At 41.9% G+C, this 19,562-nt stretch overlaps 1 protein-coding gene and 1 long non-coding RNA gene across 2 annotated transcripts in view; both read right to left on the bottom strand.

The window, feature by feature from the left end:
- The window catches only part of LOC119572554, a 16,240-nt gene extending 1,005 nt beyond the window's left edge, over positions 1–15,235 (bottom strand). Inside the window, exons 1-3 of the mRNA XM_037919658.1 lie at positions 15,115–15,235; positions 14,815–14,987; positions 10,376–10,619 (exon numbers count right to left, since the gene is read on the bottom strand). Coding sequence (XP_037775586.1) covers positions 10,376–10,619; positions 14,815–14,834 — 264 coding nt within the window. The 5' untranslated portion in view covers positions 14,835–14,987; positions 15,115–15,235. The remainder of the gene's footprint in view (positions 1–10,375; positions 10,620–14,814; positions 14,988–15,114) is intronic.
- On the bottom strand, positions 5,569–6,120 carry LOC119598854. The gene is made up of 3 exons (XR_005231030.1): positions 6,069–6,120; positions 5,767–5,932; positions 5,569–5,613 (listed from the first exon to the last, which is right to left on the bottom strand). It is a non-coding gene; the product is annotated as an uncharacterized LOC119598854 (long non-coding RNA).
- Positions 15,236–19,562: the final 4,327 nt, after the last annotated feature.

The following is a 19,562-nucleotide window of genomic DNA, read 5'->3' as shown; positions in this document are numbered from 1 at the left end:
GACTAGTCTGTGGTCATTTGGGTGGCAGATGTTCTACGATTGTTTTTTTGCTGCTCCTGGTTAATGGGTTAACAATTTCTTCTGGGGTGATAGGTGTGGAGGGGGGACTGTCCTCTGTGAGACTGTTTAGAGTAATGTTTTTGGGAGAGTTGGGTTTTCTGTGTTGCTGTAGAAAGTGTGTGACCTCGGTCTCTGGGGTTTGTGGTCGAATCAGGCGTTCTCGGGGGGGGAAATCTGGAAATTCTGTTGCCAGAATTCCCTGTGGAGAGACTCCATATCTGTGGGTGTGCATTGTAAATGTATGTGGCTGTGTCTGACCCCCATGAGTTCCTGAAGGAACTCCAGAACATTTGGGGTCTCTTATGTTCTGATTTTTGTGGAAGGGTTTTCCATTGTTTTTTTCATACTGTAACATCCTGTGTTATTTTGCGTTCTCTGTATCGTTTGTAGTGCGTCCCAGCCCCGTGTTGCTGTGTCTGTACTGTTTTTTGAGCAATTTCAGACGATGTTCTCTGTAGTGGGGGGGGGGGATGGTTTGGGTTGTTCTGGGTATGTTAGCCAGTCTGACTTCTGTATGTCTGTACCACTGTTCACGGGTGTTTATCATGTGTGTGGGTTGGCCCTCGAGATCGATTGTGTGTGTTTCCATTGTTAAATCCCTCCCAGTTTGCATATTGTAGGATTCTCGGGGTTGTGTTGGGATCATGATAGGGTTAATATTAGTGGGAGGTGATCACTGGAGGGTAACATCCCCTGTTGATATACGATAGTGTCGGTGTGCTTCTTGATCGTTACGGCAAGATGTCCATTATGTATTTTGGTAATGTCAGAGTCTTTCATCATCCTTTATGGTTACCAGGATTTTTCCCTGTACAAGGATTTCATAGGTAGTTTAGCAGCTATGACCATGTTATTTGCTCTTCCTTAGAGAAAAGCCCCCTGAGTCGACCTTTCAATTTCCTATGTCTGAATATTCGTTTTTTTTTTTTCCCTCTCTGTCTTGTTCCAGAAAAATTAGGTCTTTCACTGTACCATCCATTAAGCCTCTCCAGGCCATCACCCCCCCCACAAAAGGTCTGGCGGTTGCCAGCTCTACTGGATGCGTTTTTTTATGCAGTGCCTGTATGGTGCTGGTAAAGGGATCCCTTTTGGAGGTTGACGGCCCTTTTAGGACAGCTTGCTGCTTTTTTGGCCTGACTGAGGTGTCGGGAGCTGGGGTTGCAGGGTTCGTAGGGAAGTTGGAGAGATCTGCTCAAACTGTTTCCAAGGCTTTAATATTTGAGGCCGTCCCCCGAGGGCTTTCTGACAGGGGGGGGGGGGTGTTGGAACCATCCTAAGGATCCCCAGGAGTCGGCTTCCCCTAGGTTGAGGGCAGGGAGGTTATTCCTTTTTAGGGCCTTCCTGGCGTGCTCCTAAAGCCTCGTTCAGGGTTTATATGTTTTGGAGGTGTGCATGCAGCAAGACACCATGATTTCCTTCTACGGGTTGTTGGGGAAAGGGCTAGATGCAATGTGGGCTCTGCTTTTATGGTTGTTTTTTCTTTCTTTTTTGAGAGGTTTCCATGCATTTGTAGTTGCCTGCACTGCCTTCTGTGTTATAGCTTTTCTTTCTCCCTCTCTCTTGAGGTTTTGACAGCCTCTATTCAGATGAGGCAGCCGTTTGCAAATGTAGAGTGTACCCCACCACAGCTCAGGCATTTTTTAAAGGTGCTGATGCAGCTTCAGTATTCAGAGCATCGTTTTTTTTTTCTTCTAAACTCCAACTGAAAATGATGCCCCATATGCATAATTCATGGATTGACTCAACGGGGGTGAAACGTTCAAATTCAATTTGCCACGGTGGGGACATGGTTTGAAGAGGTAGATACCCTCTTCTTTAATCTTGTTTGCCGTGGCATGGTGGCAAATCTTGCTTTTTTCTTGTAGAGGTTTCATTACATGGATGTTTTCCACTTAAGCATGAGGGGGGGATAATGCCATGATCATTAGCAATGTCTTCGTTGGTTTCACTAACCCCCTGTCTATCAAGCTTTTTTAAGATAAGGCGAGTTTAGCTCGCAGTCTAATGGGAACACAGGTGAAACCCTAAAATTTTCCAGTTCAGCAGTGGTGGAGCCAGAGAAGAGTTTCTCTTTCCTGTTTGCTGTCCTCAATGAGAGCAACATAAACCCCTCCGGGTTGGGGAGTAACGGAGTACTCTAATTTCGGTCAAGAAGAGTGCCTGGGCGAGGGAGTTCCAGCGGCTCGGGACTGGCCCCCGTTAATAGTGATCTTTATTTAATCATGTGATTGGAGTGCATAGGGTCATCAGATATGGAGTGGAGCGGGGAGGGTGCAGGTAATCAGCGTGATAAAAAGGTGGGAAAAAGGACTTAGAGGGAGAGAAAGTGAGGAGGTTGTAGATGGTGGTTTGGGTGTTCTTCAAAGTTACCGAGAGCCTACACTCGACCCCTCGTGTCAGCCTGTTGCGTTCTCCAGTGTACCGAAGGATTGGAGCCGTGTTGGTATTGCCAATCCTTGCTACAAAGGGGCAACAGGTAAGAGGCACATCAAACAGACGAATACAAAAGTCAAACTTGTGTAGGTCACAGATGGCCACAAGAAATTGACAGTTTATAAGCAGCACCCCCAAGTGCCCATCTGATACTGCGGGCCTACCATCAGTTTACCCTGTGATAGAGAGCTGCAAAGGTCTGAGGAGAAGGCAGTATTCTCGTGTCACCGTCAATGAGCGAAAAAAAGAGAGAGTTACGTTATTAGAGAGGTATAATAACAAGGAGGGATCACGGCGCGATTGAGGCCCCAGTAGACCAGGGTAGCTCAATGACACTGATTTAACCAATCTGCTATTATAGGGACTCTGCATTGACTAGGTGCTCGTGGGGAAACCTATTGAAAACTTCAAATTCCGTTTTTTTATCAATGTATGCCTTCATGGTTTGCTACATTCTGGCCAGCCAATCAAAGCATGTTATATTTCCCATAGTCCAGATAGGGAATTTATTTTCTTTAAATTACTACTACTATTTTTCTTAAACAAAACTTGTATAGCTACATAAAATGTTTTTGCTCTTTATTAACATCAAATACATGTTCACTATATGGGTAAGATTAGAAGTCAAACATGACGGACACTGGAAAAGACATGGTAAGAATTTCCAACATGTCCGACTCATGACAGTTTCGACTTCGTGCGATGAATGTCTTCAATTTTTTTTTTTTTTTTTTTTTTTTTTTTGTCTATGATAACCTCACAAGTCTAAAAATATAGAGAAAATGCTAGTTATCTTGATTTGTTAATATACTTCAATTAATAAATCAAGTGAACATCCGTGATTTATTGGAATTATCCAGTTGTATGATTTGGACATGGAGCTCCATCACGGAGGATACGATAAGATGCAAACTTTAAACATATTCCACTTTTCATACGAAGAACAATGCAAGTAATAAAAATTTGATTGAATCTGTAAATACATGTAAAATTTCCCCATCCTTGCGAAGCGAAGAGTGGTGTGTATAAACAATACATGTTGTAGTCAGGTACTTTTTCCCCCCCTTTTACCCAAACAAAACCTTGTGGAAGTTTCAAAGTCATTAACGAACAGTATTAGAGTGGTAGGGGTTTGGATGGTACAAAAGGCCAAAAATGTACAATATGACTAATATTTTGAACATGATAACCCAAAATATAATCTGACTAGATATGCTTCTGATGCCGAATATCATTAATTCAAAACTCCATTCTCAGCAGACTGTTTCAGACTGTCAGAAGTTATCAAATGTTTATGCCACTCATAAATAACTGCATTTCAAACAAGCACTCATTTACGAGTTACTTCAGCCTCTTGACATGAATTTTATCATACTTACTTCTCTTTGAATTTTGCACTAGGAGGGGCTTGCTCCAATTAGCTTCATGCCAGCCCTATAGGTTTTCTCATTACGAAAACAGTTTCAATACTGCATTTTATATTAATCAATGTAAATTTAAAGGGGTGATATTTCTTGTAGCCATGATTTTCATAATTAATTTGGGAAAAGTTTGATGATCATGCAAGTTGATGATCATGCAAGTCATGAAGGATATCAACGTCTTCTATTAAAATATTTAATAAAATTTGCTACAAAACATTAACTTACAAAATACTCTTTCTAACAGCTAAACTTTAAAATTAATTTCTACGCTTTTTTCTGCGCTAAAAATGTTGAATCTATTTTTCTGGTCCCCCTTCAGACAGACAACATATACAACTGATGTGCTTTTTCCTTCTCACTAGGTAGCAGCCGACTGGTGTCAAATTTGGCAAGTCTGGATTATTAGAACTGTCAAATTCCTTGCCTATTTTTTATCAAACCCGTTCCATGCTAAGAGAGCGGGTGATTGTGGCGATGACATTAGGATACCCAAGATTCTGGCACAAATGGCCAGATAGGTAGGTGTTCTCTGACCAGTGTTTTCTGCTGTAAGTAAACCAGCGTCCTCTCATCCGCAACAGAAGAAAACCTTCACGGCTGCGTGTGGAAAAACTGTGAATATACAACATTTGCATAAAAATCAAAGGCTTACTACACCTACAAAGTGGAACACAGAACACTTGTACTAAACTTACCCTAGTACCGTCTCTGACACAAATAACGAAGGTGACAAGCTATGCAGTGGTTTCATCCTCTCCATTCTAAACATTCATTCTTACCGTCACACACCAATTCATCATAAATGCAAGCCTGTGAGGACGAACTGTTGAAGACGATTCGTTAATTTTACAGTAAGGAATATATTGGGGGGTAAAATAAGCACTATCATGCATGATTATGTATCAGTTATTTCTTTATTGACATTAAGATTCTAAAGAATTTGTTCTCACTTGTAACATCGAAATTTAGAGGATTCAGAGCAACCACAGTACTTCCATCTTCCTGGTCATTGCAGTCTAAAATTTCCCATCACACACTTTCCTTAAGCCCAACACGTCTCAGATGCTGATCGAAGTAGAAATTTAAATATTTTTCTGATTACACATCAATATCATTATGAATAGGTCAGTGTACTCTGAACACTTTTAGTGACTTGAAATCCAGTATCCAAATTGGAAAACGAACATCCTTGTAATATATACCTCGATGCATGTGCATTTTCACTTCATCAGAACCATCAAGACAGTGTGAAATGCCATCACACACTTTGTCGAAGGGAACGCAAACCTTGTCAGGACACTGCATCATTCCCTCTTCACAAAGTCAATGTAAGGAAAAATATTTAAAACACTAAGTTGTTGATTTGGGGATTTGGCAAGCACTTTTGAAGTAGAGATTTAGGGCAGATAATGCAGATTAATTTAATGTAGAGGGAAAAATGTGTGGGAAAACATCTTGGGCCCCCAAAACATTATACAAAAAAAAAAGAGTAGCTTTTATAGTTCCTACCACAAATTTCCATTTCTTTTTCAGGGGTACAGAGAGAGAGATGTGCAGGGCAGGTTGGAAGCTCGTCAGTAAGGTCAGGGCAGTCTAGCTTCATGTCACACATCATATCCTGTCCAATACAGACACCGATGCGCATGTGTCACTCTACAAAAGTCTGGGACTGTTGGTATGCTCATGTCTGGGGTGGCTGAAATGTAAACGAGGGTTTAACACAGTATTTCTAAAATTAAAAAAATACGAATCAAATAACGCAAACATGAATTCTAATTAGTTTTCTATATTAGCCGAGTTTTTACTACCAAAATGCAATATTACCAAAAAGGCATTTAAATGAATAAACCTAAGATTCTGAAGATGGTATTTAGGTTCTCCTTTGTAAACAACGAATGGCGGATGGGCTGATGCTATTCCCATCGCATGTACCATGCGACCACATTCCCACACCTGTCCACAGGGAAATCAGCTCCCGATTCAGTCCTACAAGCAATTACGCCTGCCCATGATGACTGTTGGGCAAAAAAGTTTTAGACATCTCAAAGCATGGAAATATAAGTATTATATATTCCTTGCTATGCAGTAGTTTTCATTGCCGAATTTTTAGCAAAACCCAAATAAATAAGAATTAATCAAAATGTTACCTACCATGCAGGGAGCTTTGCTTAGATTGTCTGCAATACAAATTTCATGATTGGGACGTTTCAGCAGTGTGGGAAAATTTTTTTTCCCAAGTGAGAGGCGATCATCATCTTCAGACAAACCAGCAAAGACACAAGAACTGTTTGGTTGTACATCCGGCAAACTGCAGGGAAATTTTAAACAAGTTCTATTCACTCCCTGGTAATAATAATAATAATAATAATAATAATAATAATAATAATAATAAATGGTTTAAAGGTTACAAAGTATAATAATATGCACGGCATCAAAGTTATACAGGGCTATAAAAAGGTGGGAAAAATGAAAAGGGTTAAGAAGGAGAGGTTTGTCAAGTCGTATACCAGTCAGAAATATAGGGATTAAAAGGCGATTAGATCAAAAACGGTGAAAAAGTGTAGAGTAATGTAAGGATTTGCAAAAGGAGACGGTTTCAGTGCAACTAGATCAGTTCTTAGGAAAAAATGCCCTTCCCCGGATCTCTTCCCTCCTGACAAAAGGGGCACATGTGTATCCAGGGGGAATTGGAAGGATAATGCCCGCCAACATCTAAGTCATTAACGGCATATTCATTTTTTATATGTCCCATATTTTAAAAATTTTTAAATTTGTATCCTATGTATTCTTTAAATAGCTTACATATTTAAAAAATATATATATTGTTTATTAAAAATTAAAAGATTATGAACAATAATCATGTCAGAGAAATTAAAGTAAAGTTTTTTTGTAAATATTTATGTAAATATCCGTGGTTCCTTATAGCTCATATTATAAAGCTAAAAAATCTATAAGTAGTGGCTTCTGGTGCTCTTGGCGATAGCATAGAGCATTCTGTTCTGTTGAAGCTTGTGATCCAAATAAGATCAAATTTCTGTTTATTAGATAATCACTTTTCCATTGGTCTCAACCAATGGAAAGCAGTGGGAAGGGAAGCAGCAGCTTGGCCCTTTTATCTGCTAGCTCGTATCCAGAAATACCAACATGAGGGGTTTAGCTAGCACGGGTTTCTTTTTCCATGATGATACCAGTGTCAGCCAGTCCTGGATCTCTCTTACCAGTGAGTGAAAGTAGTTTAAACTTTCACCTTTAGTGCAGTGCTTTATATAACTAGCGATTTTCAAAAGTATAATCATTTTGACTGCAGTCATGATGGCATAAATCTGCAGAAAAAAACTGATGCTGTTGGGAGGCAGGCTTTACTACGTTTACTATTGGCGAAATATCCGACTCATTTTTAAAATCCCCAGCCATCAGTGTAATTTTAATAGAGATTCTGTATTTAGAGGCATGTTCAAGAATTTTCTGCCTTTCTATACAGCTTTGTAACACAGGAAATTCAGGGTTTCTGTAATCTATAATAATGGTTAATGGTTACAAGCAAAACATCTAAGATCATGTAACACTATAGGAAGGTACAGTAAAGGTTAGTGAAGTTAGTTTGTTATTTTCTATGTCAACCATCTGGAAAGTTTAGAAGTTAAAGGTGGCTAAAGGAGTTGATGAGTGAATGGGTTTAAGGGTTTAAAATTAGGTAAGGGGATTCGATCAAGTGAAGGATATTTATGCATTTGAGAAAGGAGAACAGTTGTCAAAGCAGAAAATGAGATTCTGTAAGGATGTGAGGTCGGTGAAGGGAGGGAAAGCAGAGGTACGGACTGCATCAAAGCATGGGACAGGACAACAGAATGTGGGACTGAAAGGGGACATTATATATAGGGAATATAGGGGGTGGATCAGAATGTGACTAGATAGGTGTAGTAGTCGGGTGTGGCCAATACATAAGCCGGCGGGATCCGTCTCCCAACGTCTGTTGGGATGATATGGAGCCGACAACTAATCCACCAATTACTCCTTGTTCTGCCTTTTCATCTTTTGGAGTTTTGGAGTATTTAAGTATTTAAGTTCTATTGAATGCCACTCCCTTAACCAAAATCATATAATGATTTGAAGAGACTTAAAATCTACTTCAGCAAGTTCTTTTAGTTCAAGAAGTTTCTCAGCTTGCGGGGCATTTCCCTGCTTGAACTAGTAAGATTTATGTTGAGTTGCCACCACACAATGTTAAGGTTGGAGAGATTATAAATATCTATAACAAATTCTATATCTAGGAAGGTATCCCTACTGAGCCTTGTTCCCTGACATTTCTATTTTCTCTGCTTTTGGACTATCCAAGTTATGATCTTCGAATGGAATGCAAGGCATTTGGATCTCAAATGATCACTGGGGTTTTAGTTCTTGGGGAAACCGACTCTGGGTTTTGTGGAAGAACATAGTATTCCACAAGATAAACCATCTACAGTTTCCTTCAAACTGTGCCCTGACCCACCACAGAGCCCAACAAAGGGAGGTATGTCCATCCATTCAGAGTGCCCTTCAGGGATTTTGCTTGGATATATGCAAGATTTCCAGCACTTTCGGGGTCTTGGGCCCATTGCGACCGGAGATAGAACTGAAGATGCAAACTTGGCCTAAAACTTCCCGTCACTCAAACATCAAATAAATGATTATTTTTGGGTCAATCTGGGTTGTCATTCAATCCCAAACCCAAATTGCATTGTTTCAAGAGGAGTTCTACTCATTCATTAATTGCCAAGTCATCATCGTCTTGAGCCTCTGTTGACTCCTCTACAGGGCCCTTGAGGGCCCTTGGGAGGCCATGCCAGGAACTAATGTTCCTGCAGAAATTGCCCCCCTTATTAGGGTAAAAACCCCACTCCACCCCCCCCAAAACCACCACCACAAGATATGTTCCCCCTCCATATTTTCCCAAGAGAGTATAAGTAGGAGGATGGATTGCTTTCGGCAGTTACTTTGGGTGTAGAAGGAATGGGAGCAGGGAGATTAGAGGATGGAAGAAGTGTAGGCAAGTTATCTTGGGCCATGATTAGGTAGTTTTAAATGTTTTCTGAAGTGGAGTTGGTTGGGGAGGTTCTTATGAGGGGGGGGGGGGGGAGACGAGGGGATAGACGTTTGAGGGTGGAGGGAGAGGTTGAAGTAGGCGAGGATGTGGTAGGAAATGGGGTGGAATGTTTAGCTTGTCTTGTATGAGGAGTTGGGTGAGAAGGAAGAGGGATAGATATCAGGGAGGTAGAGACTGGAGTGTCTAGAATAGTGGTGGAGACTGGGGTGTCTGGATTTAGAATAGAAAAAGATTTAGACTGGGAGAGGGAGGAGACAGAAGTGGGATGAGGAAGAGATACTGGAGAGATGTAGAAACATTTCTGGAGGGGCAATATGAAGGACAGTACTAGGGAGTACGAGAAAGCCATCGTCTGCATGTTTGACCTCACATAAAGCGAGGCTAAAATTTAATCTAAGAATTGCCATCTCGGACTCAAACTTGTAGGTAGAACCCCTATAAATTATGCGAGCCACCACAATTGGCATATTTGCACGATTGTTTTCATTGATCAGACTGCTGAACATAGAGGGTATTGGGTTGTGGAATGGCAGTGTTTGGCAGGGTAGCCTAGATGCAAACAATTTTGACCTTCCCGCTGCCCCTCTTCCCCTTCCCGCTGCCCCTCTCCCCTCCGCTGCCCTTTCCCTTCCCGCTGCCCCTCTTCCCCTTCCCGCTGCCCCTCTTCCCCTTCCCGCTGCCCCTCTTCCCCTTCCCGCTGCCCCTCTGCCCCTCTGCCCTTCCCTCTGCCCTTCCCTCTGCCCCTCTGCCCTTCCCTCTCTCTCCTTCTCTGGCATGGGATAGATAATGAAACTAATAAGTCTGCCTACTTTTAAACATACCTGTTTGGTAAACACAGATGATTGATATAATGTGATTTAGGCATCCTTTCCTGAAGGTGAAGTAGCATTATATCTGAATTTGATACGGCCGTCTTGTAGTCCACGCGACGATCGTGTTCATAAGCACTCCAAAAAAACGGGTTGGATTCCGGTTTTCCCCCAGGAGCCCATTACAACAGCCACCCGAGACTTGGTGAGGCGGGAACAGTGAAGATGGGCTGACATGGTTTCGGAATTTAACCCTATTAAATGTTACTGGCATTTAGGATCTACTTACTCAATTTGAGACATGCAACCCAACCGAGGTTATAACCCAGGAAGGCTGGACAAGGGTAGCTCCACATTATAATGACCGTTCACATAAACCGCTCCTGCCCATGGCACCCCACCAAGCTTCCAGACGGGAAAATGTCCTGTGTGAACAAGAAGCGAGGAACAATCCCCCACGTTCCTCGCCACATCTAAATTCACTCTGTAAAAACAAATTTAACAAAATTTTACTGTGCATGCACTGAGCATGTACAATGAAAATCCTCAAATACCACTGCCTTTACCTTGCAGCCATTAGATCCTCCTCTTTGAATAACATCCTGTAAGAACCTTAGAAAGCCATGGCTGCCTCCCTGATCAACGGCCTGGTCTAGCGCCTCGGCTTCATCCCGCCAGTAAGGAAGTTCATCTCTCAGATTCCTCGGAAAGTTGACTGTGCTTCGATTGGTGCGTGGCCACCTCGTTTCGCTTTCATAGAGAATATCTATGGGATCCGTGGTGTTATGGCTGGTTTCTATCGGGTCAGAACTAAAACACTTCGTAATTAATAATCTTGCTGCATTTGAAAAAGGTAAACGTGAATAAACTGAGACATGAATGCTGTAGTTCAGATACGAAATTATTTTTTTGCCCAATCTATCGAAAACTTACAAAATTTGTTATGTTTTCACAAAAAAAAAGCACACACACAACACACACACAGAACACACACACAACACACACACACACACAACACACACACCAACAACAACAACACACACCACACACACACACACAGACACACACACACAGACCACCACACTAGACACAACCACACCAGCCCACACACACACACACACAGGACACACACACAACACACACACAACAGCAGACACAGACACACACACACTTGCTATACGATGTGTAGGGGGTCATTTAACAGAAGGACCGTGACCCACTTCGTCCTCAGCTCCGGGCACTGTCAACATTACCACCCAGCGTCTCACTATTCCTGCCACAGCCATGTGTCGGGGTGCTCACTACTTCCTACGCGGTATGCCTAACTTAGTCCAGTTCATGCCCAGCTACGGTGGTGAAGGTGGCCTAGCCTTCGCCCTCAGGCGGGTCGGCCTGACACGTGACCCAGCCTTCGCCCTCAGGCGGGTCGGCCTGACACGTGACCCCGCACTCACCACTTCACCCATAGACATTTTGTGTGTTCCCTTACTGTGCTGTACTCTTCATCAATAAAGAGTAGAGCCTTAATACCAATATCACTACCCCTGCTAGCCACTGTACAAGAGTTCTTATAGATTCTTACAGACTGGTAGCAGCAGAGCCGTTGCATCCTTTGGGCTCGCATCACGAACACACCGCTTCCAAAGAAAAGAAAAAAACGCTCGACCGCTCCCGAAGACACATGAGTACACGTTTTGGGCCCCTCTCTATTCCTTTTCCCTTCCTCCTCCTCCATAAATGTGCTAAACCGTTGGTTTTGACAGCAAATGGCACATTCTCACACTGTTCTTCTGACCTCAGATCGCATTACCATGTGATCACTTTATGTGGTCAACAAACATGAATATTGTTCATTAGTTTAGTTGTTAATAAAATCTAATAAAGAGAAATTATGTTGGTTCAACTGCAACGAATTTAATGCGTTCATGATTTTATCTTATCACAAATATTTCATTTTATCTAGTTCTTCCCCTTGTCCTGACCTGACCCTACACACTTGCGTGTGGTCGGTTGGGACGAGGAAAGGGTCAAGAGAGGACCACTCATTTTTCCTGTAGTTTGGTGGTGGTTGTTTTCTTGACGCCTTGGGGATTAACAGTAGGACCGTTACATTGCTTATTGGTGACACTATCAGCGCTAGAATGGAGCATGTAACAGGATTTTATATAAATTTATTAATTTAAATATAGCATAGGATCTCCCCCCCTATCATGGCACACAGGGATGCCTGATAACCCAGGGATGCGTAAATCGCCTAATAGATCTCCGTTCCGACATTCGATAGTAGTTACGTCCGTTAATTAATGTAGGACTAGAGTTTAAGCTAGCACACACATACACACATTATTCGCTTATTAATGACACCCTTCTCACCCTCTTGAAGTCGATTGCATGTTTTGGGTATATCCAAAGAGATCATGTGATTCGTGATAAGTCAGATACCTGTAGGGAATGTCACGAGCGCCTATCACAGATACGTAGGAAAGAGCAGGTTATTTATAGATTTTCCTGGCTCGGTATACAATTTTGGGTATAGGATCCCCCACACGTCAATGAAATCTAGCATGCATAGCTAGACATGCCAACCTCGGCAGTTCAGATTTTTGCCTGCTAAAAAGCTTGCAAATATTTTTTTCCCCCCATCACCATTCACTAATGTGTACATTCTGTCGCATATCATTAAATGTTGAATTCAAAGTGGTAGTTGAAATAATTCTATATAGGTAGCATTGTTAATTTATCTCATTTTGTAATCTTGAACGTTAATATTCGTGTTTGTGATTCATTCTCTGTGTGAGGTCACTCATTTCACTCATTCACGCTCGCTGTCGCTTACACGTGCCATGCTCACATACACGCACACCCCCTTACTCATCCAAGCAGAGCAAAAGACAATGAAACCTTTTCATTAATAGGGTTTGTTTCTATCATAGTGCCGGTGTAAAGATCTATGACCTATCTCTTAGCCCATGATTTTGTCAGTTGTGACGAGTGACTCGTACATTTATTTCTTCTGTGTGACGACAACCGGTTCAAGTAAATGTTTCCCTTATCTACTCTCATATCAGAGACGGTTGGTAGTTCAAGCCAGGTCCATGCAGATCGCTACTGACGTCTCCCTCTCCTTTCTTTATCTTTGTCAAGTAAAACACAAAAAGAAAAAAAGACGAAATTTAATTAAAAACGAACTTTAAAAAACCGCAAATTTATATAAACAACTGGCTAGTGGTACTTAAACACCCATCTTTTCTCTTACTATCTGGCCCTTACGTATATGATCTGGTTCCCGACTATATATAGCAGTCGGACTGATAACTGACACGGCACTGAGGAGACCCTGTGGAAAATTACGGAAAAACGAGTGTCATCTCTTGGCGCTTTCCATATTCTAACCGACCAGAAGGAAAGAGCGTGGTCAGGTCAGGGTGAGGAGAGAACAAGATAAAAATCATATGATGTCCCATAATAATCATGAACGCGTTAAATTCATTGTAGCTGAAACAATATAATCTCTAGTAATGGAGAAATTAATTAACTACTCGATATTCATGTTTGTTAACCACATACCGTGATCAACACAGTAATGCGATCTAAGGTCAGAAGAATAGTGTGAGAACGTGCTATTTGCTGTCACTTAGCACTTTTACACAACATACCCAGCATGAGAATGACTGCACATGTGGCTTAACACATTTATGGGAAGAGGAGGAAAGAAATGAAAAGGCCCAAAATATGTACTCACATGGCTGTGTTCATGTTGCGAGCCAAAAACGATGCAATGACCACCCTGCTACCAGTTGCAAGAGACTGTTGGTGAACAGAAATGGTAGTCGACGTACTTACGACTCAACACATGTAAAAAGGACATGTTACGATGTCTAAGGTAGAAGCGCTGAGCGCGGGTTTGCTCGTCTGGTCAGCCAGCTCTTAGGGCAGAGCCTGGACTGACATCATCACATAGACCGCTTAACACGAACTGAGTAAAACTGGGCTATCCTCAGGCACAAGCAGTCAGCGTCCACTGGATGCGTGCCGTTGGGTACCAGCTGCAGGAAGTGTGGGGGGAGCGAGGTGAGGTCACCGGTTCCGTCTGTTAATGTGACACACAAATCCACACACACACACACAAATCCACACACACACACACAAATCCACACACACACACACAAATCCACACACACACACACAATCCACCACACACACCACACACACACACAATCCCACACACACACACAAATCCCACACACACACACCACAAATCCACACACACACACACAAATCCACACCACACACAAATCCACACACACACACACACAAATCCCACACACACACACACAAATCCACACAACACACACAAATCCACACACCACCACACACACACAAATCCACACACACACAAACACAAACACACACAAATCCACACACACACAAATCCACACACACACACAAATCCACACACACACACAAATCCACACACACACACAAATCCACACACTATTCTCTATCATTAGGATACTGCCGAAATTTTGACTATTACATGCCCTGCGTTCCGATGGAAATACTTGTGCTGCGCTACAAACACTAGGTTTATTATAGTTACGGTGACGCTCAAATGAAACATTGATCCACATGAGCGGAGTGTTTTAAGTTTCGTGTTTAAACACATTTACTATGATTGGGTTAATATTCATATCTCTATGCTCTCATGTTTTTAAACATTAACATCCTATGGTTAGCTTAATGTGTTATAAAATACAAGTCAAGATGTGCCCATTAGCAATTCCGTTATCATAATAGAATCCATACCGAAATAAATTTTTTGACACTCTATATTATTAGTGTTTGCAGACAATGTCCTGCTTGGCGTACTAGCCCTCGCGACCGTAGCGTTTGTGCACCACACAAGAAACAAGTATCGTGCTACAGACGTTCTGTTGAAAACTGTACGCTTCACAGCGCTGCCAAGTGCCAAACGGAACGCAAGGCTGGTTTGAAGGAGACTCACCTGTATCCGAGATACGGCATATTTCTTTAACCAGTTCGGTAGCAACACCTTCCAGACAAACTGGCCTCCATGAAATGCCTTCTTTACGCATCAACTCCCAATGGGACTCCGCTGCTCTGACAGGTCCAGCAACCCACTCAACGTAGGGGGGCGAACCGCAGATACAAGGCCAACTAAAGCAGTTGAGCAAAATTCTGTGCTATATTCGTCTCATAAATGAACATTTTGGCTCAGGTTATCACTTTAATATTAATGAATACCCATATTTTACTTCAATATATCAAACAATTAAAACTTAACTGCAGTTAATTTCATCCTCGCCAAACTGGCAGTCAACCACACCATCACATGCCTTATCCATGGCTATACACTGCCTGCTCGTTTCACACATGAAGCCTTGGCATAATTCTAGAGAGAAATTGAAAAAAACTAATACCCAGTTCTCTTGCTGTCAGTTACTCACTAAATATAAGTACGAGAGCAAAAATTACCATATGTTAAACTAAATTATATTAAAGATGCATACCATATATTTCACAATTTACCTGATAATGTTCGAACCCTATACTGTTTTTATGTGACGAGATCATCACCAAGATCTGTAGTCTACACTTATGCTAGACCTAAAATACTGTAGTGCTCACTCATATTTATAAAACCTACAGGTCCTGGGTGTAATTACCTTAAGAAATTATGATGTACTTTACCTTGCTGTATCAATACCAGCCCAATACCGACAAACTTTATGGGGAAATGCTGTCCGACTTGTACTTTGAGAATTACTGTAAATGACAATATGGTACAGCATATGAATACCGCGCTACAAGCCACAATCATTGCTAATACTTCTTGGCATTTGATTTACCGACTTACCTTACCATCCCACAATGGTGACCACGCAATATATATATATATTATATATATATATATATATATCATTTAGCTGAATATCATACTTATAAACCCAGGTAAATGTATTCTTTGATGTTCATCCCTCACCTTCCTCAGGTATCGGAAGGTCTCCCCAAACAGAGAAGGCTTGGGCAAAGGTTAGTTCCTGTTGCTATTTCATCATCATCATCAAGGGGCTAACGTCGACGTCGAGCTGCCCAAGCCATGATCTCCAACCAGGGTTGTCTCACAGAGAGAACCTGATGGGCAGGGTCATCCACAGGGAAACAAGCTAGGTGTCCATATAGCCTGAGTTGGTGATCCTGGATTATGCAAGTAACAGGTCCCATGCCAGTCCCAAGGTGTAACCGCTGGTTGGACACGTGGTCCTGCCAACTGTACCCCATGATCCGGCGAAGGGACTTGTTACAAAAGGCATCAATGCGAGACTCCAAGGCACTGGATAGCGTCCAGGTTTCGCTTCCATAGAGCAAAACTGGCAGTATCAAGGCCTTGAAGACATGCAGCTTGGTCCTACTGCATAGGTACCGACAGCCCAGAGAGATGGACTATGCTACGAAGGTATATAAAACCAACTTCAACGTCCTCTCTGCAAGCATGGATCGACTGAACGGGTTCCCCTAACAGGCCCCCGAAGTCCTGAATCTTGGTCTTGGTCCATTAGACCTCTAGGCCGAAGGGCTTCGCCACATTGCTAAATGCATCAAGAGCCGCCACCAGTGACTCCAAGGACTCAGATAGGATAGCAACATCGTCGGCAAAGTCAAGATTCCTTGATATTGCCTTGTGTTGCTCCACACTGACTTTGGCTATGAGCTCTGCCCATTATCCAGTCCATACAGGTGTTGAAAAGTGTTGGTGCAAGGACACAGCCTTGCCTCACACCTGAATTAACAGGTAAGAAGTTCGACAGACACCCACCACACCTTTTTAACCTCCGTTAGGGTAGGAGGCTCCTTACTGATGGGTGGGTCCGGCACAGGTGTTGTGACATCGCTTGCATCCAAACTAACTTGTTGGAGGGTCTACCTGGTACAAATGCTCAAAATACTCAGCCCAACGTTCACAAACCCCAACATGATCTGAGATGATCTGTCCATCTGCTGATCGGACTGGTCATATGTGAGGAGGGCTTAGAGTTCAGCTTTCTCAGGGCTTGGTAGGCAGAGCGAAGGTCGTTTACCAAGAAATGGCCTTCAACCTCCTCAGCAAGATTCCTGATGAACTGTTCCTTGTCCCTTCTCAGCAGTGTCCGAGCCCTACGCACCATGGAGTAACGCAAGACTATTACCATTCAGCCGAGCCATGCGACACGGCCTCTAATATCTCCAGGGAGATGGAATTCTGCCTTGCACTCGGGCGTTCACCAATGGACTCCTATTCTGCTTCGAGTGTTACGCGCTTGAAGAGCTCCCACAGAGTAACTGGGTCTGTCAGAGGCAAAACAGATGAGCGTAGGAAAAATCCGGAATTTGCAGGAATCGAGGCGCATAGTATATTTTTTGAATTGCCCAAATCTTTCACTTTACTGCCTTTCAGGCGCATTCCAAAATTGGAAATGGACGAAATTCCAAGAATATTTTACTTTAAATTACTACACTGGGATTATGCAAGCCAAAGAGACTGCCGACGGTATAGCATTTAGTCCTGCAATTTGGCAACAAACCATGGATAAGATCTTCAACCAATGCACTATCTGGTGTATTTTGCTTTGTAATGAATCTTGGTAGCTGGAAAAAACGAGTTATCACCAAAACAGGTTAATAGCATACTATACTGAACCAAGGAAATAGAATGAAGATCCATAAGGATAACATCTTTTCCAGGTTTCCTCTCGAGTATTTAGGGTTTAAGTTTGGATAAAAAGAATTCATAAGACTAAAGATAAATGAGAGTAGAGGCAACAAAATTCCAAAAATGTAAAAGTTAGTCATTCATGGATCTAGTAATTTTGTAATTTGTAAAGGATTTGGTACTATTGCAACCCACTGTACAGATGGACAACTAAAGATGTCGATTGTGATTGGAACGAAGGTTGCCAGAATTCATTTTATAGAATTAAGCAGAAAATACCTCAAGTTCATTTCTTACTCATTACAACCAAGATTTACCTGTTAAATTAGTATGTGATGCATCACAGGCAGCCTTAGGTGCTGTGTTAGTTCATGGAGGACGGCACACGAAACTTGAGGCATGTGAATTATTTAGAATTATTCTCAGATAAAGAAGCACTAGCTTTTGTATATGGGAGTAGAGCTGTTCCACATTTGTCTTTATGTTAAGAAACCGTTCACGTTAGTTAATATTCAACAATGGTTTACGATTAGTGTGGGGCCAAAATGTGGATTAACCAAAGTAGTAGCTGCTAGGTTACAAAAATGATCAGTAGTACTTTTCTGCATAGAACTACATCGTGGATCATAGGGCTACCATGGATATGGGGAATGCAGATGCATCGTCTCGTTTGCCAGTGGATAGGCCACCCAATATTCAGGAAGTAGCTTGTATTACGGTGATAGATGCTCATCAACTACCTATTACTTCCCAGCAGATTGCATTATCACAAGGAAAGATCCATTACTTTCAAGGTACTATCAAGGTTTTATCTGGTAAGGTGCTGTTATCCCAGGCTGAGGTTAAACCTTTTGTAGATGCAGGGGATGTTCTCGGTTGAAAAGGTTGCATATTGAGAGGGGCAAGGTTAGTAGTGCCCACTACACTTCGTATTAGAAGATTTTACATGCAGACCATCAGGGAATTGTAAGGAAGTCCAATGCCCATAATTTTGTTTGGTGGCCAAGTATTGATGCGACATAGAATGTACATAAAGATGTGCAGAGATGTGCATTACAAAATTTGAATCCTAAGCCAATAAAGTCACATCCTTGGAAATATCTTAGTTCAGCATGGCCAACATTATGCTGGTCCATTCTTAGGGCCCAAAATTCTTTTGACAGTCGAAGATGCATATAGATGTGGCCCTGAATAGTACAAATGAAATTTGACCAATTCACTTAGTACAATAATGTTAAAAATAATTACACTCGTGGCATTCCCGGGAAAAAATTGACAATGGACCTCCAGTTTTTTACATCTAAAGAATTTCATTCATTTTGTAGAGCTAATAACATCAAACATACCTTTAGGGGCAACTTAACATCCAGCTACAAATGGTGAGGCTGAACGTTTTTTGTTCAGGCCTTAAAGAATATGAAACAACCAGCTCCACAGTTTTGGAGGTGTATTGACAGGTTTCTACTAGCATATGTAACTACACTACATGCAACAATGGGATGTTTTACCTCCATTTTCATTTATGGGAAGGGTGATTAGGTGTAAATTGGACTCCTGTTTACCTTTAAATAAATCAGGTTTCATGAAGGATGAAGCATAAGACTGTAGTATTTTTGAGTTTCAGGAGGGGGACTAATGGTGATAACATACCTCCTCGGTACTAACTGGACTAAAGAATGTGTGAAAAGGTTGAATCTACGTATCGGAGAATTTACATATGTGGTCAAACAACACTGTCTCAATAGTGTCTCAAGCCGGCACGCTGACACAAAATTATTAACAAATAGATTTTTATATCAATACTTTTATATTACTCAAACGTATACAAGGTTTATCAGACACAGACACGTTCGTTTTACATAAAACCTGGCATGCATCAAATAAGTGAACTTGTGGCGCCAATGTCACAATGTAACCGTCTTCTGCGTATATCTGCGCTTATCAATATATTTCAGAATCAAAAATACCCTTTACGTGTATGCAGAGTGCTTGTTTTTTTTCTAACCCGATGTGTAGTTAACACCCCCACACACACACACACC

The sequence above is a fragment of the Penaeus monodon genome, chromosome 4 (genome assembly GCF_015228065.2).
Source record: "Penaeus monodon isolate SGIC_2016 chromosome 4, NSTDA_Pmon_1, whole genome shotgun sequence".
In the NCBI taxonomy this organism is placed as follows: domain Eukaryota; kingdom Metazoa; phylum Arthropoda; class Malacostraca; order Decapoda; family Penaeidae; genus Penaeus; species Penaeus monodon.
This window is presented reverse-complemented; position numbering and strand designations above follow the sequence as displayed.